Source organism: Mobula birostris, chromosome 26, assembly GCF_030028105.1.
Source record: "Mobula birostris isolate sMobBir1 chromosome 26, sMobBir1.hap1, whole genome shotgun sequence".
NCBI classification, from domain to species: domain Eukaryota; kingdom Metazoa; phylum Chordata; class Chondrichthyes; order Myliobatiformes; family Myliobatidae; genus Mobula; species Mobula birostris.
Window position 1 is genome coordinate 26,830,004 of NC_092395.1, and position 23,824 is coordinate 26,853,827.

At 43.8% G+C, this 23,824-nt stretch overlaps 1 protein-coding gene across 3 annotated transcripts in view; it reads right to left on the minus strand.

Moving 5' to 3' along the window:
- The window catches only part of tmem59l (transmembrane protein 59-like), a 28,860-nt gene extending 9,889 nt beyond the window's left edge, over positions 1-18,971 (minus strand). For all 3 annotated transcript variants that reach the window (XM_072244240.1, XM_072244238.1, XM_072244239.1), the window contains exons 1-6: positions 18,760-18,971; positions 15,428-15,533; positions 12,857-12,951; positions 11,067-11,219; positions 8,972-9,113; positions 7,409-7,532 (exon numbers count right to left, since the gene is read on the minus strand). In XM_072244240.1, coding sequence (XP_072100341.1) covers positions 7,409-7,532; positions 8,972-9,113; positions 11,067-11,219; positions 12,857-12,951; positions 15,428-15,533; positions 18,760-18,918 — 779 coding nt within the window. In that variant the 5' untranslated portion in view covers positions 18,919-18,971. The remainder of the gene's footprint in view (positions 1-7,408; positions 7,533-8,971; positions 9,114-11,066; positions 11,220-12,856; positions 12,952-15,427; positions 15,534-18,759) is intronic.
- Between the last annotated feature and the right edge of the window lie 4,853 nt (positions 18,972-23,824).

Below are 23,824 nucleotides of genomic sequence, written 5' to 3' on the forward strand. Positions count from 1 at the left end.
AGAATGGAGTTAAAGGGAAAGAGAGGTTAAGAAAGAAAACAGAATTAAAGGGGCAAAAAGCTCAGGAAGGGATCGGAGAGTATGGCCAAGTGCAATAGGAATCGATATGAAAGGTGAGGGGAGTAAAAGTATTACTTTAAAAGGATTAAAAGTATTATATATGAATGCACGGAGTATAAGAAATAAAGTGGATGAGCTTGAGGCTCAGTTGGAAATTGGTAAGTATGATGTTGTGGGAATAACAGAGGCATGGCTGCAAGAGGACCAGGGCTGGGAAATGAATATTCAATGTATACATCTTATCAAAAGGACAGACAGGTTGGCAGAGGGGGTGGGGTGGCTCTGTTGTTGAGGAATGAAATTCAGTCACGTGAGGGGGAACATAGAATCAGGAGATGTAGAGTCAGTATGGATAGAACTGAGAAATTGTAAGGGCAAAAAGACTCTGATGGGAGTTACCTACAGGCCCCCAAACAGTAGCCTGGATATAGGGTGCAAGTTAAATCAAGAGTTAAAATTGGCATGTCGCAAAGGTAATTCTATGGTTGTTATGGGGGATTTCAACATGCAGGTAGACTGGGAAAATCAGGTTGGTACTGGACCCCAAAAAAGGGAATTTGTGGAATGCCTCAGAGATGGATTCTTAGAGCAGCTTGTATTAGAGCCTACCAGGGAGAAGGCAATTCTGGATTTAGTGTTGTGTAATGAGCCAGATTTGATAAGGGAACTCGAGGTAAAGGAGCCATTAGGAGGTAATGACCATAATATGTTAAGTTTTAATCTACAATTTGAGAGGGAGAAGGGAAGATCGGAAGTGTCAGTATTACAGTTGAACAAAGGGGACTATGGACCCATGAGGGAGGAGCCGGCCAAAGTTGACTGGAAAGATACCCTAGCAGGGATGACAGTGGAACAACAATGGCAGGTATTTCTGGGAATAATACAGAAGGTGCAGGATCAGCTTATTCCAAAGAGGAAGAAAGATTCTAAGGGGAGTAAGGGGCGACCGTGGATGACAAGGGAAGTCAAGGACAGTATAAAAATAAAAGAGAGGAAGTATAACATAGCAAGGATGAGCGGGAAGCCAGAGGATTGGGAGACTTTTAAGGAGCAACAGAAGATAACTAAAAAGGCAATATGGGGGGAAAAGATGAGGCACAAAGGTAAGCTAGCCAAGAATATAAAGGAGGATAGTAAAAGCTTCTTTAGGTATGTGAAGAGGAAAAAATTAGTTAAGACCAAAGTTGGGCCCTTGAAGACAGAAACGGGTGAAATTATTATGGGGAACAAGTAAATGGCCAATGAGGTGAACAGGTACTTTGGATCTGTCTTCACTAGGGAAGACACAAACAATCTCCCAGATGTAATAGTGGCCAGAGGACTTAGGGTAACAGAGGAACTGAAGGAAATTTGCATCAGGCAGAAAATGGTGTTGGGTAAACTGATGGGACTGAAGGTTGATAAATCCCCAGGGCCTGACGGTCTGCATCCCAGGGTACTAAGAAGGTGGCTCTAGAAATCATGGACGCATTGGTAATCATTTTCCAATGTTCTATAGATTCAGGATTAGTTCCTGCAGATTGGAGAGTAGCTAATGTTATCCCACTTTTTAAGAAAGGTGGGAGAGAGAAAACAGGCAATTATAGACCGGTTAGTCTGACATCACTGGTGGGGAAGATGCTGGAGTCAATTATAAAAGATGAAATATCGGCATATTTGGATAGCAGTAGCAGGATAGGTCCGAGTCAGCATGGATTTACGAAGGGGAAATCATGCTTGACTAATCTGGAATTTTTTGAGGATGTAACTATGAAAATGGACAAGGGAGAGCCAGTGGATGTAGTGTACCTGGACTTTCAGAAAGCCTTTGATAAGGTCCCACATAGGAGGTTAGTGGGCAAAATTAGAGCAAATGGTATTGGGGGTAGGGTACTGACATGAATAGAAAATTGGCTGGCAGACAGAAAACAAAGAGTAGGGATTAATGGGTCCTTTTCAGAATGGCAGGCAGTGATGGGTGGGGTACCGCAAGGCTCGGTGCTGGGACCACAGCTATTTACAATATACATTAATGATTTAGATGAAAGGATTAAAAGTAACATTAGCGAATTTGCAGATGACACAAAGCTGGGTGGCAGTGTGAAATGTGAGGAGGATACTATGAGAATGCAGGGTGACTTGGGACAGGTTGGGTGAGCGGGCAGATACTTGGCAGATGCAGTTTAATGTGGATAAATGTGAGGTTATCCACTTTGGTGGCAAGAACAGGAAGGTAGATTACTATCTGAATGGTGTCAAGTTAGGAAAAAGGGAAGTACAACGAGATCTAGGTGTCCTTGTTCATCAGTCACTGAAAGTAAGCATGCAGGTACAGCAGGCAGTAAAGAAAGCTAATGGCATGTTGGCCTTCATAACAAGGGGAGTTGATTATAGGAGCAAAGAGGTCCTTCTGCAGTTGTACAGGGCCCTGGTGAGACCACACCTGGAGTATTGTGTACAGATTTGGTCTCCAAATTTGAGGAAGGACATTCTAGCTATTGAGGGAGTGCAGCGTAGGTTCACGAGGTTAATTCCCGGGATGGCGGGACTGTCATATGTTGAAAGATTGGAGTAACTGGGCTTGTATACACTGGAATTTAGAAGGATGAGAAGGGATCTGATTGAAACATATAAGATTATTAAGGGATTGGACACGCTAGAGGCAGGAAACATGTTCCCAATGTTGGGGGAGTCCAGAATCAGAGGCCACAGTTTAAGAATAAGGGGTAGGCCATTTAGAACGGAGTTGAGGAAAAACTTTTTCACACAGAGGGTTGTGGTTCTGTGGAATGCTCTGCCTCAGAAGGCAGTGGAGGCCAATTCTCTGGATTCTTTCAAGAAAGAGTTAGATAGAGCTCTTAAAGATAGCGGAGTGAAGGGATATGGGGAGAAGGCAGGAAAAGGGTACTGACTGTGGATGATCAGCCATGATCACAGTGAGTGGTGGTGCTGGCTCAAAGGGCTGAATGGCCTACTCCTGCACCTATTGTCTATTGTATACCTCCACTGCTTATAACCATATAACAATTACAGCACAGAAACAGGCCATCTCGGCCCTTCTAGTCCGTGCCGAACTCTTACCCTATCCTAGTCCCACCGACCTGCACTCAGCCCATAACCCTCCATTTCTTTCCTGTCCATATATCTATCCAATTTAACTTTAAATGACAACATAGAACCTGCCTCAACCACTTCTGCTGGAAGCTCATTCCACACAGCTACCACTCTCTGAGTAAAGAAGTTCCCCCTCATGTTACCCTAAACTTTTGTCCTCTAACTCTCAATCCATGTCCTCTTGTTTGAATCTTCCCCACTCTCAATGGAAAAAGTCTAACCACGTCAACTCTATCAATCCCCCTCATAATTTTAAACACCTCTATCAAGTCCCCCCTCAACCTTCTATGCTCCAAAGAATAAAGACCTAACTTGTTCAAACCCTCTCTGTAACTTAGGAGATGAAACCCAGGCAACATTTTAGTAAACCTCCTTTGTACTCTCTCAACTTTATTGACATCTTTCCTATAATTCGGTGACCAGAACTGTACACAATACTCCAGATTTGGCCTTACCAATGCCTTATACAAATTCAACATTACATCCCAACTCCTACACAGTACTCAATGCTCTGATCAATAAAGGCCAGCAAACCAAAAGCTTTCTTCACCACCCTATCCACATGAGATTCCATCTTCAGGGAACTATGCACCATTATTCCTAGATCCCTCTGTTCTACAGCATTCTTTAATGCCCTACCATTTACCATGTATGTCCTATTTTGATTAGTCTTACCAAAATGTAGCACCTCACATTTTTCTGCATTAAACTCCATCTGCCATCTTTCAGCCACTCTTCTAACTGTCCTAAATCTCTCTGCAAGTTTTGAAAACCTACCTCAGCATCCACAACACCACCTATCTTAGTATCATCTGCATACTTACTAATCCAATTTACCACCCATCATCCAGATCATTAATATATTACAAACAACATTGAACCCAGTACAGATCCCTGAGGCACACTGCTACACACCGTCCTCCAATCTGACACACAGTTATCCACCATTACTCTCTGGCGTCTCCCATCTAGCCACAGCGGAATCCATTTTACTACTTCCATATTAATGCCTAACGATTGAATCTTCCTAACTAACCTTCCGTGTGGAATCTTGTCAAAGGCCTTACTGAAGTCCATATAGACAACATCCACCATTTTACCCTCGTCAACTTTCTTAGTAACCTCTTCAAAAAATTCAATAAGATTTGTCAAACATGACCTTCCACGCACAAATCCATGTTGACTGTTCCTAATCAGACCCTGTCTATCCGGATAATTAAATATACCATCTCCAAGGATACTTTCCATAAATTTACCCACCACTGACGTCAAACTCACAGGCCGATAATTGCCAGGTTTACTCTTAGAACCCTTTTTAAACAATGAAACCACATGAGCAATACACCAATCCCCCAGCACCATTCCCGTTTCTAATACATTTGAAGTACCTCTGTCAGAGCCCCTGCTATTTCTACACTAACTTCCCTCAAGGTCCTAGGGAATATCTTGTCCAGACCCAGAGACTTATCCACTTTTATATTCCCTAAAAGCGCCAGTACTTCCTCTTCTATAATTGTCGTACTTTCCATAACTACCCTACTTGTTTCCTTTACCTTACACTATTCAATATCCTTCTCCTTAGTGAATACGGAAGAAAAGAAATTGTTCAAAATCTCCCCCATCTCTTTTGGCTCTGCACATAGCTGTCCACTTTGATTCTCCAAGGAACCAATTTTATCCCTCACTATCCTTTTGCCACTAACATAACGTAGAAACCCTTTGGATTTATTTTCACCTTACTTGCCAAAGCAGCCTTGTATCTTCTTTTAGCTTTTCTAATTCCTTTCTTAAGATTCTTTTTACATTCTTTATATTCCTCGAGTACCTCATTAATTTCAAGCTGCCTATATTTATTGAAGATCCCTCTCTTTTTCTGAACCAACTTTCTAATATCTCTTGAAAACCATGGCTCTCTCAAACTTTTAACCTTTCCTTTCAACCTAAGAGGAACATAAAGATTCTGAACCCTCAAAATTTCACCTTTAAATGGCCTCCATTTCTCTGTTACATCCTTCCCTTAAAACAAATTTTTCCCAATCCACTCCTTTTAAATCCTTTTGCATCTCCTCAAAGTTAGCCTTTCTCCAATCAAAAATCTCAATCCTAGGTCCAGTCCTATCCTTCTCCATAATTACACTGAAACTAATTGTATTCTGATCACTGGACCCGAAGTGCTCCCCAACAAACACCTCCGTCACCTGCCCTGTCTCATTCCCTAATAGGAGATCCAACACTGCCCCTTCTCTAGTTGGTACCTCTATGTATTGCTGCAAAAAACTATCCTGCACACATTTTACAAACTCCAAACCATCCAGCCCTTTTACAGAATGGGCTTCCCTGTCTATGTGTGGAAAATTAAAATCTCCCACAATCACAACTTTGTGCTTACTACATATATCTGATATCTCCTTACAAATTTGCTCCTCCAGTTCTCGCTCCCCATTAGGTGGTCTATAATACACCCCTATAAGTGTCACAACACCTTTCCTATTCCTCAATTCCACCCAAATAACCTCCCTAGACGAGTCCTCTAATCTATCCTGCCAGAGCACCGCTGTAATATTTTCTCTGACAAGCAATGCAACACCTCCCCCTCTTGCCCCTCCTACTCTATCACACCTGAAGCAACGAAATCCTGGAATATTTAGTTGCCAATCACACCCCTCCTGCAACCACGTTTCACTAATAGCTACAACATCATATTTCCAGGTATCAATCCATGTTCTAAGCTCATCCATCTTTCTTACAATGCTCTTAGCATTAAAATAGATGCATTTAAGAAACTCTCCACCTCCCACTCTGTTTATCCTTAATTGAGCAAACAACTTCATTATCTTTTTCTTCCTTTTCCCCTACATCAACCTCCCCTCTCCTAGCCTTAATTTGATTCCCTCCCCCCAACCATTCTAGTTTAAAGTCACCTCAGTAGCCCTCGTAAATCTCCCCGCCAGGATATTGGTCCCCCTAGGATTCAAGTGCAACCCGTCCCCTTTGTACAGGTCACACCTGCGCCAACAGTGGTCCCAATGATCCAAAAACATGAATCCCTGCCCCTTGCTCCAATCTCTCAGCCACGCATTTATCCTACATCTCATTGCATTCCTACTCTCACTGTCACGTAGCACAGGCAGTAATCCCGAGATTACTACCTTTGCTGTCCTTTTTCTCAACTCCCTTCCTAACTCCCTATATTCTTCTTTCGGGACCTCTCCCCTTTTCCAACCTATGTCATCGGTACCTATATGTACCACGACTTCTGGCTCCTCTCCCTCCCACTTCAGGATATCGTGGACGTGATCAGAAACATCCCGGACCCTGGCACCAGGGAGGCAAACTACCATCCGGGTCTCCTGACTTCGTCCACAGAATCGTCTATCTGATCCCCTAACTATTGAGTCCCCTATTACTATTGCTCTCCTCTTCCGTTCCCTATCCTTCTTAGCTACAGGGCCGGACTCTGTGCTGGAGGCACAGCCAGTGTTGCTTCCCCCAGGTATGCTGCTTCTCCAGGTCTCTGGGCTAATACAGCAAGCAGACTTGGTTGGTGGCTCACTGCTGGACTGAGTCCAGTTTGCCCTCACCGTACAAAACCAAAGGCTGGTGTTACTCCCTGTGCCACTTCAGAGCACCTTGTCCCAGGACTACTAACAAAGGAGCTGGGCAAACAGTATCTCCAGCACAACCCCTGCTTCCCTTCAAACCCTGGGATCAATATACTTCACACTGCCCAATCAGGTTCTACCTTGATTCCCAAACCATTTACCTGCATTATTTAACTGCACAACACTTCCTTGGTAGTTTTTACATTTTATTCTGCATTGTTTTTGTTTTACCTTATTCCAGCTCAATGCACTGTGTAACAATTTGATCTGTATAACCTGTGCGCAAGACAAGCTTCTCCCTGTATCTTGGTGCATGCAACAATAATAAATATATTTTTGGGTAAATGACAATGAGCAATTAATGGTCTTCATTCATGCAAAGCGATAATTGAATTACTTACAACTATTTTGGGATATTTTGGTCCAACCAGATTAATTCTAATCTATCCTAAACACGATGGCAAAGTGTCAGGATAACTTGCAGCAGATGAGCTGGAAGTACAATAATCCAGATCAGGTGAGTTAGAGGAAGTGTGTACTCCCACATTACAGAGACATTCGGGCAGTGTGCATTTGTCCGCATTGTGGTTACGATGCTGTCAGACCAGGGTCAGACTCGCAACAACATCAGGATCAGTGAGATGTTCTCCTACCGTGACATGCAGCCCAGGAAGTCATGCTGTGATTGTGAGCCCTCTCGATCGGTGAACTTCTCTTTCAGTACTGGCTCTGGGACCACACTCCCATCGGCACCCTTCTTTACACTGTCAACAGCAGCTGCAAGCAACAAGGGAGATTCTGAATAGAGCAAAAAAAAAATGCCAGAAAGGAAAATCCTGAAGGTAACCACACTGCCAGATACGAGCTTCCTCCCAGTTGCGGGTTGTAATGACAGCTGGGGACAAGATTATATGCACAACATAATAAGCTACAAGAATTTGATTTTTTTTTCCACACAAACCCGGATCAGGAAGGCTCAGTGCGGATCAGAGGCAGGGTAATGTAAGCTCTCAATCCTACCTTGGAAAAGTGTCCTACGCAGGCCCACTTCTCAATCCCAGTTCACATAACAAACACCTTGAATTTTAGCTCATTATCTACCCAGAGGCTAGACAGGGAGAGAGCTGAACCAACTGGGCAGGAATTCTCAGGTGGCATGTTAAATTGAGGCCTGTTGATTTTAATGAATGTCAGATAAACTTTGGTAAAATTCTACAAAGCCAGAGGGTCTTCTGTCCAACATTGCTCTCAACCAGAACACATATCTGGCTAAATATCACAAGCCAGAGCATAGGATTTTGATGTGCCCAAAGTGCTGATTCTTCCATAATCCATGAGAATTTAAGACATTGGAGCAGAATTAAGCTCACCAAATCTTTTCCACCATTTGAACATGGCCATATTATTTCCCTCTCAACTCTATTCCCCATATCCAATTAATGCTATTACTAATTAAGAACCTATTACCTCCACTTTAAATACACTCAACAACTTGGCCTCCACAGCTGCCTGTGGCAATGAATTCCACAGATTCCCCACCCTCTTACTAAAGAAATACCTCCTCATCTCCTTCACCTCTGTTCTAAAAGGATGTCCATGCAATCTGAGGCTTGTGCCCTCAGGTCCTGGACTCTCTCAATATTGGAAACATCCTCTCCACGTCCACTCTATTTAGGCATCTCAATATTTGGTAGGTCTCAATGAAATACCTCCTCATTCTCCTAAACTCCAGGGAGTACAGGCCCAGAGACATCAAATGGCTCCCAAACAGTAACTGTTTCATTCCTGGAATCATTCTCGGAAACCTCCTCTAGACTCTCTCCAATGCAGCACATCCTTTCTCAGATAAGGGGATCGAAACTGCTCAGAATACTCCAAATATGATCTGACCAATGTTTTATACAGCCTCAGCATTACATCTTTGCTTTTATATTCTAATCTTCTTGAAATGAATGGTAACATTGCATCGCTTTCCTTTATTACCTACTCAAACTACAAGTTAACCTTTAAGGAATCCTGTATGAGGAAATCCCTTTGTACCTCCAATTTCTGAATTTTCTCCCATTTAGAAAATATTCTACACCTTCATTCCTTCTACTAAACTTAATGACCATACATCCTCTAAGCCACGTGTTTGATCAACCTTTAACCCCAAATGGCAGCCCTGACCCTCTGATTGACAAAGGGAGAGAACTCCCTTTGCTTCACCTGCTGACCTGCTTGTGGTTCTGGTGTTCCAGGAACAGTCTTTGGCCCCAGCTCATCATGGCGTCCAGGGATCCAGTCCTGAGGATTCTCAGCCTCATTGGGTCGTGAGGGCACCAGCTCTAGGGACGAGAACTCGACTTCGGGGTTAGCCTAGTGGAACAGGAGAACAGACACTAAACTCAGGTCCAGGAAGGGAGGGATATGGTGAGGGGCAGAGCCCGACGAAGGTGAAGGAAATGGGGTCTGAGAGAGGGAGGATGTTGGTAGGAGGATGAGATATCGGATAGGGCCAACGTATTGTGTGACAGTGTCATGTCAAGGTGGGGGGGGATGGAAGGTCAGAAAGGGGAGTGTTTAGTGGGAGTGAATTGAATTGACTTTATTTCTTACATCATTCACATACATGAGGAGTAAAAATCTTTATGTTACATCTCCATCTAAATGTACAATGTACAATTTATAGTAATTTATGATAGTATGTATAACAGGATGGTCAATATAATATAGAAATACAGTTGAGTCAGCATGAATTAAACAGTCTGATGGCCTGGTGGAAGAAGTTCACACCTACAGATGTGCTGGGCTGTCCGCACTACTCTCTGCAGAGACCTGCGATTGAGGGAAATACAGTTCCCATACTAGGCAGTGACACAGCCAGTCAGGATGTTCTCAGTCGTGTCCCTATAGAAAGTTCTTACGATTTGGGGGCCCATACCAAACTTCTTCAACCATCTGAGGTGATAGAGGCGCTGTTGTGAGATCCTCAGTGATGTTTATGCCGAGGAACTTTCAGCTCCTCACCCTCTCAACCGCAAATCCATTGATGTCAACAGGGGTTAGCCTGTCTCTATTCCTCTTGTAGTCCACAACCAGCTTCTTTGTTTTTGTGACATTGAGGGAGAGGTTGTTTTCTTGACACCACTGTGTCAGGGTGATGACTTCTTCTCTGTAGGCTGCCTCATTATTATTTGAGATTAGGCCAATCAGTGTAGTGTCGTCGTAAATATAATTAGCAGATTAGAGCTGTGGGTGGTGACACAGTCATGGGCATACAGAGTGTAAAGGAGGGGGCTTAGTACACAGCCCTGAGGGGCACCTGTGTTGAGAGTCAGAGGGGCAGAGGTGAGGGAGCCCACTCTTACCACCTGCCAGCGATCTGACAGGAAGTCCAGGATCCAATTACACAAGGCAGGGTGAAGGCTGAGGTCTCTGAGCTTCTTGTCGAGCCTGGAGGGAATTATGGTGTTGAACACTGAACTGTAGTCCAAGAACAGTATTCTCACATAAGCATCCTTTTTCTACAGATGTATAAGGATGTTCTGTAGAGCAGTGTCTGTTGATCGGTTGTGTCGGTAGATGAATTGTGCGGAGTCCAGTGTGGGTGATAGCATGCTGCAGATGTAGTCCTTGACCAGCCTCTCAAAGTATTTGCTTATTATTGAAGAGAGTGCGATAGGACGCCAGTCGTTCAGAAATGTTACCTGGTTCTCTTTTTAGGTACCGGAACAATGGTAGCTTTTTGAAGCAGGAGTGTGGGTTATCTGAGAGAGGGTAGAATGACAGAGACAGGCAGAGGGTATGGCGTTGGAGAGGAGCAGTGTGTTGGTCGGAAGGATTCAGTATAGGTATTGGGGGCATAGTTGGTGGTTAGACTAGATACAAGAAAGGGCACAAAGGGGAAGCCAGGTGGATGAAGAGTGGAGAGCAAAGCATCGAAGGCACCAATATCCCAACTGCAGGGTTTGGGATTTATGGGTTGATTAGCTGTGCGGTTTGTGGTCAGTGGGTTGGTTAGCTGTGGGGTTTGCTGGATGGTAGGTTGGTTAGCAGGGGTTTGTGGATACAGGGTTGGTTAGCTGTGGGGTTTGGGATTTATGGGTTGGTGAGTTGTGTGGTTTGTGGTCAGTGAGTTAGTTCGCTGTGGGGTTTGGTGGATGGTGGATTGGTTGGGTGGGGTTTGTGGATACTGAGTTGGTTAGATGTGGGATTTGGGGGATGGTGGGTTGGTTTGCTGGGGTTCAGGGACAGTGGCTTGGTCAGTTTTGGGGTTTGGTGTTAGCTTGCTGTGGCGATTTATGGTTTCTACGGCAGGGTTTACATTACCTGGAACACCACAACTTTTCCATCATCAGCCTGCAGATAGAAGGTCCAGGTGGAGGAAATGAAACTCTGGGCTGAGTTGACAAAATCACTGCAAAGGTTGGACACGTAGTCAAAGAATGAGAATGAGGGGGCTTCAGGGGTGATTGTCAAGAGCTGCAAGAGATACAGAGTTTTACTCCAAACAAACATAACCAAAAGAGGCATTGATATATCCCCTAGATGCACACTGAGCTACTACTTACTGTTGAACTTCAACCTTGAAGAATGACACATAGGTGACAGAATAGAGACATAGGTCACTAAACCTATCAAGGCTATTCTGATCATCAGAGCTACCATTAGATCTTATGATACAACAGAAGGTTATTTGACCCATGCCATCACCAACTAAGTACTCATTCAATCTCTGTGCACGTACTCATTGAGAAAAATCACTTAATAAAGCTTGCAGGAGGAACATTGCTTAGTTTCCCACTTGTTCAGGGAATCCTTTCCACTGAGCTACCTTACACTTTATTAATACTGGCCCCTGCTCTGTGCCAAGGATGAGAGGAGGCAATTGGTGCAGGGGGTTGGTTGAGGAGAAAAAGGCCCTGAGGAAGTAGAGAGGTTCCCCAGTTTACAACTTCTGGAAGTCCTGGGTCACATGGAGCAGAGAACCACTCGTGAGCTCTATGGGGTAAATTCAATAATTGGATCTGCATGTTCAATGCATGCAACTGATCTTTCTATTTAGCAGGCATCCTCATTACTGATGCTGTCTCCCAGTTCCACAACTGTAGAAGGACAGCCATATCTCAGAGCTTTGGTAAGCTAACAAGCTCCACAGCCATTCTCCCCATTGATAAAGGCAAATGGAAGTAAGAATGAAATGGCTTCCAATGTCCTTTGAAAAGGCAAGAACCCAGAACATAAATTTCAAGTCTCATACCAGCCAGTAAATAAGACCAGATTCCCACTGCAGCACTGAGGAACAACACACATCTGTAGAAGATGGAGTCAAAATGGACAGTGAAGGTTCCCATAGTTGTAACACATTGCCACTGCTTGCTGTCAAACCTCGGGCATAAAGAATGACCAAGAGCATGACAGAGCGGAGGTGCAGATGTGGATCTGCGGTATTCCACACACTTTACACATTGCTGTTCATGGGATTTTGTTTAGCGCAAACTGGCTGTCAAATTATTCATACTGCTTCTCGTAGCAATTAGCGTGATGCTATTACAACTCGGGGCATCGGGACTCGGAGTTCAATTTCAACATTGTCCGTAAGGATTTTGTATGTCCTCACCGTGAATGCGTAGGCTTCTTCTGGGTGCTTCAGTTTCCTCCAAATGTTCTGCCTGTGGTTTGAGTCAAGACAATAAGCTGCCTGTCTACCCATGATTGCCTCTGTATTTGCACAGTGATTGAGGCCTCACCTGCTTCACGTCTTACGCTTTCCTGTGTGGAAATTTCTACCATACTGAGGTAAGGGTCATAGGGAAAGGGCAGGTAGATGGGGCTGAGTCCATGGCCAGATCAGCCATGATCTTATTGAATGGCAGACCAGGCTCAATGGGCCAAATGGCCTACTACTGTTCCTATTTCTTAGGTTCTTATGTAAAATTGGCAAGTCATTTTACTATTCTCACATGTACCGAGGTACACTGAAAAATATTGTTTTGCATGCCATCCATACAGATCATTTAATCATATCAGTGCATTGAGAAAGTACAAGGTAGAATGCAACATACAGTGTTAAGAGTTACAGAGAAACAGCTAATACGATATTGCAGCTGGCATGTTACCTGTTTCTGTCTCCTCTCTGCTTCTAGGGACTGTTCCCTGCACCCAGTGATGCAGCCATACTGTTCCTCTGTCTGACTGTATGCCTCCAGGCATGCTGCAATCACAAGTACACAAACCACTCTCACTTCAAGAAGATGAAGATCCTTCTTCTCTCCATTTTCTCCCTTTCCCCCATCCAGACTCTCAAAACCAGAGGAGCAGGGTGTGAAAGTTAGGCAAATTAGATTAAACAAGATGAAGAAGACTAGACACATTCAACATGTCTGATCCATGACTTCACCTCATCCTGTCTTTCCTCCATTTTCCTAATCCCTGAAAAAAAATCAATCTCAGATTCAAAATTAACCACTGACCCAGTATCAATGATCATACTTGGAAAAAAATCAAAATTTTCACGTAGAGATGTTCCTGAATTTCACATTTGGGAAGTTTCATTACAGTTCTTAGATCTCAACTCACTTCCAGTCTTCAACCAGTTGATAAAGTGAGCAGAAAGAAACTACTCGTTTTTGATCATTTTGAAAACTTCAATCAAATCACCTCCTAACCTCCTAACTGTAAAGAAATGCTCTCCTTTGAAGGGTGGCACAGTAGAGTAATCGTTAGTACAACGCTTTGTAGTATCAGCGACCTGGGTTCAATTCCTACTACTGCCTGTAAGGAGTTTATATGTTCTCCTCCCGACTGCATAGGTTTCATAGAAACATAGAAATCTACAGCACAATACAGGCCCTTCGGCCCACAATGTTGTGCTGACCATGTAACCTACTCTAGATACTGCCTAGAACTTCCCTACCGCATACCCCTCTATTTTTCTAAGCTCCATGTACCTATCTAAGAGTCTCTTAAAAGAACTTGGTTTCCTCCAAATCCTCTGGTTTCCTCCCACAGTCCAAAGATGTACCAGTTGGTAGGTTAATTGGTCATTGTAAATTGTCCTGTGATTAGGCTAGGATTAAATCAGGGCAATGCTGGGCAGTGCCGTTTGAAGGGCCAGAAGGGCCTACCCCACACTATATCTCAATAAATAAGTAAATAAATGAATAAATACATCAATAGATAAATAAATAGATTCTAATTTGAAATACTGCTTCCAATTCTACTTCCAATTTTAGAAGGATGGTGAGGGCTCGGTTATAGCGCAGGGGAGAATGGCTGAAATTCTCCAGTAGACATATGAAAATTTCCACTAGAAGTGGGCTATGTAGGTGGAAAGGGTTAAATTGATCTAAGAATAGGTTGAAAAGTTGGCACAGTTTGGAACAAGGGGCCGTACTGAGCTGTAGTGTTCCATGTGTTGTGTTCTAGATGGGGGCGTTCAAATCTCTTGCATGACAAGAGGAAAAAAAGTTTGTTCCCCTAGGTGTAGCAAACAATAGGAGGATACTTAACAGTAAATAAAATGGTGAGGATTTTTGATAGTGTTTTTATTTGTTCACAGGACAGAGACATCATTGGCAATGCCTGTATCCCCAATTAACCTTGAACCAGTAAGACTGTTCCTCTGTTAACCACACTGATGGGTGTAGAGCAGAGGTTCCCAACCTGTGGTCCCATGGCAAGAAAAGATTGGGAACCCCTGGTCTAGAGTCACACATAGGCCAGACCTAGTGAGGATGGCATATTTCATTTCCTGAAGGAAGACAAGATGGTTTTGACAACAAAACAGTAGTTTCATGATTATTGGTATTCAAACTGGCTTTTGTTCCATATTTATTTAATGACGGATTTAAATTCCCTAGCTGTTGAGGTAGGATTTGAACTCATATTAATGGCTCAAGACACTGACTACTAGTCCTGAATTTAACCAGTCTATATCCAGTAGTAGGAGGGTCAGTCACTAGAGAGCACAAACTTAAAGTGGTTAAAATCAGAGCCAGAAAAATGTTGAACTTTTGTTTTCATGCACCAAATGGCAGAAAGATGGAGAGCATTGCCTTCAAGCTGGTTCAATAGATACTTATAATGGGAATTAGATAAAATTACTAAATGGGATAAGTGTGCAGGATTTTAGGGGAAAATGGATAATTTAACAGACTTTTAAAGAACCCATAACAGCATGATGGGCTGAATGGCTTTCGGTGCTGTATCGCTATGATTCTATAGCGAGCGGCACTGAGAATGCAGATAGTAGAGCTGGAATGCCACTCATCTGAAAACCAGATGTATACCTTTGACTCCTAAGGAAGAGTTAAGAGTCAGGTGAGTTCAGTGCAGGTCAGATCAGGTTAGCAACTTTCCTGCCCCAAGAGCAGCTGCAAACAATGGCTTCTTTGACAGTCTGACAATATCACCTTTAATGAGGCCTCCTCTTCATCTCCAGGTTCCCAAACCACCAATTCCCCTGAAAAGTGAAGTTTTAAAGATGACCTGACTGAGCTGGTAAGGATCAAAAAGGAGCAAATGGAAAAAAGCTATTTTTTTTAGTGGGGAGGGAGGAAATGGAGGATGGTGGATACTAGAACAGGAGGAGCTATCTAGGGGCAACATCAGTAGACACTGATTTTCATGGATTATAGTGGGAAGCTGGAATTCTCTTGAACGCTGGAGAAAGAGACCCCAGTCCTCACCTGCCTCACACTCAGCTCTAGTGCTGTTCAAACCACTGATTCCATCCACAAACTGGCAGATAGAGAGAAGGCGGCACCCGCGTTGACAGGCACTCAGTGTTGCCTCCTGCAGGAGAAATAAAGAAAAGGCAATACTCAGCAAATGGCATGCGGTGTGGGCATTTCAAATATGATTTTTCTCAGCTTTGTCAGCAGGCGATAGCTTTACATTGTAAGCTCACAAACAAACTCTACGACTCGATCTTCGATAGCAGGGCTATGGTCCCAGCACAGGTCAATGGGAGTAGGCAGTTAAAAAAGTTTTGACATGGACTAGATGGGCTGAAGGGCCTGTTTCTGTGCTGTACTCTTCTATGGCTCTATTTCTCTAAACCCAAAAGTGATATACAGCACTGGCTGGCACAAGGTAAAAATTTCAACATGAAAAACTCATTTGTACGTGACCAAAGATCTTTATACTGTCATATATTTGTATGACATAGAAGACTATTGGGCCCATCAGAACAATACCATTAGTTCCACTCCCCCATTTACTTCTCTGTAATCTATTAGCTCTCACATGTCCATCAACTTCACCAGGATTCGCCTGCTATTCACATACAAAAGGGGTAGTTTACAGTGGCCAGTCTACCAACTAGCATTTCTTTCTCATCTGACAAACACCAGTGGCCACAGCACGTGTTCAGCAACAACTGGACAAAAATATTTTTATAAGATTAGAGTTTTGTTCATCCTCTCTTGAAGGGGTTGGAACACAGGTTCCCATGGATAATGACGCTAACTGGATGAGAGTCACAGTAGAAACTTACCGGTGCATGGGTCCATGAGCAAATACTCTCAATGGAATTCAGGTTCCTCTGGTAACCACTCTTTCAAGTATAGGTCACTGACATAAGGGTCCCATACAAACTACTATTCATCGGTGTATGGGTCCCACAGAAACTGATTCCCACTGGGATATGGGACACCAATTCTCATTGGAGTATGGTTCCAAAGCTCAGCCGATGCTCATTAACTGCTTTATCAATGTGGGTATTATGTACATCAAGCATCAATTGGTGACAATCAAGTGATGCACTGTTTAAACATCGAAGTTCAAAGTAATTATCAGAGTACATGTATGTTACCACATACAGCCCCGAGATTTATTTGTCTGCAGGCATACTGATATATATATATATACACACACACACACATACAAATATACATATATGATAGTAACTAAACAGGATCATGAAGGATCAGGTAGAGCACAAAAAACCATGCAAATGCAAATATAAATAAATAGCAATAAATATCAAGAGCATGAAATAACAAAATAAAGAGTCCTTAAAGTGAGTTAATTGGTTGTGGGAACATCTTAATTGATGAGTGTAGTTATCCCCTTTTGTTCAAGAGCCTGATGGTTGAGGGGTAGTAACTGTTCTTGAACCTGCTAGGGCAAGTTTGTGGCTCTTGTAGTTCATGCTTGATGGCAGCAGCAAGAAAGACCATGGCCTGGGTGGGACGAACTTTGATGACGGACCCTCTCAATCGAAGCCATTGTTCACACTATTGACTCATGACCCAGCTGGCATCTGCTTTCTCTGTAGAATCTGGGCTTGAACCAGAGGCATGCACGGGCCAATATCGCATCGCTGCCAAAGCACTCACTACTCCAGCGAAGAAAGTGTGAACAATTCACAGATAAAACACAAATTACACATGTCACATGAATTGCTAGCTTTACTTAAACAGATTTCATCAAATTCAGCTTCCCAATCTTGTCGACGCAGCAATAGTTGTATTAAATCTGGACATTAATGTCTTTCTGCAAGTCAGATAAACGGCACAGAGAGAATCAATGTCAGCTCCTTCCTCATCTGTCAGTGCAAGGGAGCAGATGGGATACTGGTACATTACACCCACCTCAATCTGTCATGCACACAATAGGGATGTGTGCTGCAGCAATCAGCTTCTCGGTACAAATATACCAGAGCCCTGTGTGCACAGACCGATCAGAAAGCAGCTTTCCCTCTGCTTAGCAATTGCTGGAAATCACACTGAAGTTGCTCCAGGATCAAATGTTTTGACAACTCCATCACCTTCCCTGCTGACTGGAACACAGTCACCAGGATTCACTGGGAAATGTGCAGCAGACTGCAGGATCTGCAATAAATCTGTTCCATTTTCATTCCTGTCTGGTAATAGTTTGCAAAACAAGGACAATAAACTAGCAAAGGCATTTCTCCTGTGCTTCCCTCTCACCCATCGTCTCTCTTGTGCAAGACCCTTCTGCCAGTTCCACTTTCTCTTACCCATGTTTCTTAGCCCAGCTTTCAACTCATCCTATTCTTCCCCATGTTTATCTTTCTCTTCCCTTCATTCTCCTTCCCTTGCCCCTTTATACTTTCTCAATCTTCCTTCCTATCCCATTCTTTCACTTCTCTCCTCCATAATTCTTTTTCTTTCTTCCTCTATCCATCCCACTCTTTAGCATTTCAAACACTTTTCTCTCCATCTGTTCTCTCCATTCCCGTTCCCTCTGCCTCCATCTTCTCTCTCCATCACCTTCTGCCTGTCCTCCCCTCTCTCTCTCCATCCCCTTCCCCCTCTCTCTCCATCACCTTCCCACTCTGTCCCTCTCTCTCTCCATCCCCTTCCCCATCTGCCCCCCTCTCTCTCTACCCCTCTGTCCCCATTCTCTATCCCCTTCCCCATGTCCTCTCAATCTCCTTCCTCCTCCACCCTCTCTCTCTCTCCATTTCCTTCCTCCTCTGTCCCCCCTCTCTCTCTCCCATCTCCTTCTCCCTCTGCCCCCTCTCTCTATCCCCTTCCCCTGTCCCCACTCTCTATCCCCTCTGAATTTCCTTTCCCCGTCCCCCTCTCTCTATCTCCTTCCCGCTGTCCCCTCTGCCTCAATCTTCTTTTTCCTCCGTCGCCTCTCTCTCCATCCCCTTCCCCCTCTGTCACCTTGCTCTGCAACCCCTTCCTCTCTGCTGCCTCTAGCTCTGCCCCTTCTGTTCCGCCCCTACCCCCTCCCTCTCCGTCCTCTTCCCTCCATGATCCCTCTTTCTCTCCACCCTTCCATCTCTGTTCCCTCTCTCTCCCCGTTCCCTTCTTCCCCGTCCCCTTTCTCAGACTGCTCTTCATCCATATCCATCTTCACTAACTTCCCCATGCTCATCTCCTCCTTCCATCTCCTGTTTTCTCCATCCCCCTTCATCTTTTTTTCTATTTTTCTCCATCTCCCCGTCCTTTTCTCTGCTTCTCTCCCCCTCCCCCTGCTCATGCAACCGAGATCAAACCGAGCAAGAGAGTCTCGGCTGCAGTGCAAGTCAAAGCTGCCTTACCCTGGACCGCCCGGCCAGCGGGAAGGTGCTGCGGCAAAGGCTCTGGCACCGAGTCGTGTCACCGACCAGGCCGTCTAAGGGATCGGGTACGGCGGGGCTGCAAGAGGCGGCGGCCGAGAGGATGAGGAGAGCGGCGCGGACGCCGGCAGTCGCTGCCATTGTTCGGGCTCAGAGTGACGGCGAGACCACAGCAGAGCCCGGCGCGGCGGCTGCGGAGTGCGGCAGGAGGCTGACGTCAGGGAGAGCCGGGGAGTGACAGAGCGAGCATTAATACTTGTGCCGCCAGCATTAATACTGGGGCAGGTTGGTAGTTAGGGGGTTATGTAATGGAGCAACAATACAGAAATGTTAAAGTAGAGTCAACAATACGGCTCTTTTATTATTGTGACCTGGATACCGGAACATTACCATCTCGCACTTTGGGCATCAATACTGGGTTTAATACCACATATTTAATACTGGAGCACTAATGGGTTTTATAATCAATATTGTGCTGTTGCAACTTTAATACTGGGCCATTGGTATTGAGGAGATTCTTAGTACAGTTCTACTGAGTCATTATTACTGTGGCATTAATGCTGGGGGATTTACAGGTGCACCTGTAACTGGTATATTAATGCAGAGGAATTAGTACTGGAAGATTAATGCTGCGGTATTAATAATGAGGCTTCACAATACTGTAGATAGACTGCCTCTTTTAGCATTAATATAGAAGCTTTAGTAGCAGGATTGTGTCCCAGCAACATTTATACTGAAGTACGAGTAAATGATACTGAATAATAGGACATTAATCTTTGATTTATTGATTTTTCAGGATCTAGGTGTCACTGGCAGGGCCAGCATTTACTGTCCTTCAATAGGTGATGGTGATGCTTAACCTGGTTGAGCCACTGAAGCCCTTCTTGTGAAGGTATGGCCAGTGTGGAGTTCCAGGATTTAGACCCCATCATGATGAGCAATTTAAAATGTACAGTATCTACAAATTCCCATGCACTGCCTAAATTCGTAAACTGGTTTATTCTTGCCACATGTACCAATGCGCAGTGAAAAATCTTGTTTTGCATGCCATCCATAGAGATCATTTCATTTTTACAGTGCGTTGAGGGGAAACAATAACCGAAAGCAAAATAACGTGTTACAGAGCTGGCGGACAATATGCTGCAAGGTAGATTGTAAAGCTAGAAGTGCATCTTATTGTACTTGGGGACCATTCTATAGTCTTATAACACCGGATAGAAGCTGTCTTTGAGCTTCCAGGCTTTTTTATCTTCTGCCCAGTGGGAGGGGGGAGAAGAGAGAACATCCAGGGTACTAGCCTGGTCCAGTGGTGGCAGTGTTCTGGGATTTAGGAGATGCTGGCAGTGTTCTGGGATTTAGGAGAACATCCAGAGTACTAGCCTGGTCCAGTGGTAGCAGTGTTCTGGGATTTAGGAGATGCTGGCAGTGTTTGCACGGGTGAGTAACTAAGGCATTTTAGACATTACACACTACATCCATCTACATTAATACTGATGGATGGGGTATCAATCACATGGGGCTGTTTTGTCTTAGTTGACAGATGGAGTTCTACTCACCTAGACATACAGAGGGTATTCAATCCTGTTTTCGTTGATAGTTGAACAGTTTTAAGGTATCGGGAGATGAGACACTTGATGCACTCTACCCAGCATCAGACTGCTCTTGTTGCCACTGTGTGTATGCAGCTGGTTCAGTTGACTTTCTTACTTACTTGCTGCCTGTTACCTCACTGGGCTTTAAGGCAGCAAAGACGACCCTCCATCTCTGGTGGTGTTCAGGCCTTCCTTCATAATGTCAGTAGCTTCCTCTTGGTTTTCACTCCTGTCAGTCACACAAGTCCCGGGAATACCATTGCACTCAGACGTAGAAGGATTCTTCATTGCTGTTTCCGTAACAATTTTGTTTTTTATCAGTCAGTCCAGTTAGCCCTGAGCTGAACCCCTGAACCTGGAGGACCAGTGACCTCTACCCTTTGACCTGTTTGGCATGGGTGACCCTACCAAGAGCCAAAGCATAAAGTCCTGACTCCAGCCAACATAGATCTCCAGGTCATTGAGGCACACAAACCTCCAAACCATGATAAGGTTGTGGTCCTCTTGGAAGAGTTGACTTATCATGCCAGAATCTTTCCTGTAATACAACAAGCTCAAAGCTTGTTAAGCAGCCTCATGTGTGGCACCTTGTCAAAGGCCTTCTGAAAATACAAGTCTCAACATCAGCCAATTCTCCTTTGTCTATCCTGCTTGTTATATCTTCAAAGAATTCCAACAGATTTGTCAGGCAAGGTTTTCCCTTGAGGAAACCATGCTGACTATGGCCTATTTTATCATGTGCCTCCAAGTACCCTGACACCTCAGCCTTGGAGTTGACTTTCTGGTCAATGGCAAACTTTAAGAGGTATTGCAGGACTTGATGATAGCAATGCCATTGAATAGATTCTTGATTGGTCAGGGTATGAAGGGATACGGGGAGAAGGGAGGAGATTGGGACTGTGAGGAATATTCGATCAGCCATGATGAAATGGAGGAGCAGACTCGATGGCCCAAATAGCCTAATTCTGTTTCTATATCTTATGGTCTTAGGTCCAAAGCTGTGTTACCCTGGCAAAATCAAAACTAGAGATCGGCAAGCAGCTCAGAGTAACTTGAGAGCACTGCTGATACTTTCAACACTTTGGTAACGATGGAAAGACTGATGCCACTATTGTGACTGAACTGCAACAACTTGGCTAGAAAGACAACTTTGTTCGGGAAAACAGCTCATTGTTGTTACAGATGGGATGTTGTCTGGCCACATAGGCTGTGCTATGGCTATGTTATCAGCTGCTTTCTTTACATCAGTGGGACTGTGCCTCTACAGGTTACCACTTGGGTATTAACATGATCTCATTGATACAACAGTCTTCATTTAGGACATTAATACTAATGTTTTAATACTGGGAAATTTAAAATGGATCACCATTTGAAGAACATGTCACTCAGGTGCTGATACAGGACACGAAAGATGGGATGGTCATCGGAGTTTTAACATTATGACTGTATCACTGCAGAACTAATTTTGGGAGGTGCTATTTCAGCATTAGTTCAGAGGCATAACAGGAGTGTCGATACTTGGAAATTCTTACCAAAGCTACACTAGCATATTGTTACTAGAGGATTAACACTCAGTGGATGTTATTGATTCTTATACACTGAGGCACAGTTTGATACAAGGATGTTAATGTGGGCATTTAATTCTGGAGCATTCACACTGAAGCTTTATAACTGGGATTGTGCCACACTAACATTAACATTGTGCATTTTTTAAAATTTCTGTTTTATCACTGGAATAGTAAGGACAAAGTTATTTCAGCTCTATTATTGTGGCAATATTACTCGAGCATTAATACTAGAACATTAATACTGCTAAGGCATTCATACTGCATATATATTACTGCCATAGGATTTAGAACACCGTTATAAGGGCACCATTACCCGGTCACTACGGTATCACCAACAGAGCATTACAGGAGGGACACTATACCTGCAACACCATTCATCACAGACTGGAGGCCATGACAAGTGGGGTGCCCTAGTGGTCTGTGCTGGGATCTCCGTTATTCATTATTCATGTCAACAATTTGGTTACAAATGTACATAGCACAGTTAGCAAGTTTGCTGATGGCACCAAATTGGAGTCTTATTGATAGTGAAGCAGATTACAATGAATTGCAAAGAGATCTTGAACACTCAGGGAGATGGGCTGACGAGAGGAAAATGAATTTCAACTTAGCTAAGTGTGAGGTGATGCATTCTGGACTGTCAAACCAGGGTAGGATTTATATAGTGAATGGCTGGGCATGGACAAGGGTTGTGGAATAGAGGAACTGGGTGTATAAATGCACAGCTCACTGAAAGCAGCCTCACAAGTAGACAGCGTAGTGAAGAAAGTGTTTAAGTGCTGGCCTTCATCAGTCAGGCCATTGAGTTTAGCAGTAATGCCACAGGTACATAATTCAAAGTTCAAAGTAAATTTATTCCCAAAGTACACCATATACTACCTTGAGATTAATTTTTTACGGGCATTCACAGTAAAACAAAGAAATACACACAGGCTAAGAATGACAGACAACAAATGTGCAAAAGAAGGCAAACTGCACAAGTAAAAATAAAAAAGTAAATAAATAATACTGAGAACATGAGTTGTAGAGACCTCAAAAATGAGTTACATGGTGAGGCTGCATTTAGAGTATTGTGTACAGTTTCAATTGCCCTGTTATAGGAAAGACATTGTCAATCTGGAGAGGATGCAGGAGAGATATATCAGGTTGCTCCCTGAACTATGGTTCCTGAGTTATCGGGACTGGTTGGCCCGGCTGGACCTTTATTCCCTGGAGCGCAAGAGAAGGAGGGGTGACCACCTAGAAGTTCATGAAATCATGAGGGGTTCAGTGTTTCAATGGCTCAATTTAATATCATAGAACATATACAGTATACTACCTGAAATCCTTATTCTTCACAGACATCAATGAAACAGAGAAGAAAAAAACAAAGAATGAAAGACAGAAAAACATGAGAACCCCAAAGCCCCCCTTCTCCTCTCCCACACACAAACTGCAGCAAAAGCATCAACTCTCCCCCTGGTTAAGGTGGATGGTCATAATCTTTTCCCCAGGGATGGGGAGTCAAAAACTAGAGGCTGCAGATCCGAGATAAGGGGAGAGGGAAAATTTTAAAAGAAATTTCTTTACGCAGAGGTTAGTGAACACCTGCAATGAGTGCTAGAGGAAGTGGCCAAGGGGTACAATTATTTATGACGCATCTGGATGAATACATGTGGGGGAGGAGCTTGAAGGATTATGGGTTTAACACAGGTAATTTGGACTAGCAGGGAGGATGTGGTCGGCATGAATCAGATGGGCCAAAGGGCCTGTTTTCATGCTATATTACTTTACAATCCTAATCATGATTTCCAACATCTCTAGCATTTGTTAGTCTTATTTGAGATTTCTTATTTTTGCATTTCTTTGTTTGTAATTATTCAGTTGAAGAGATTATGATGGGGTGTC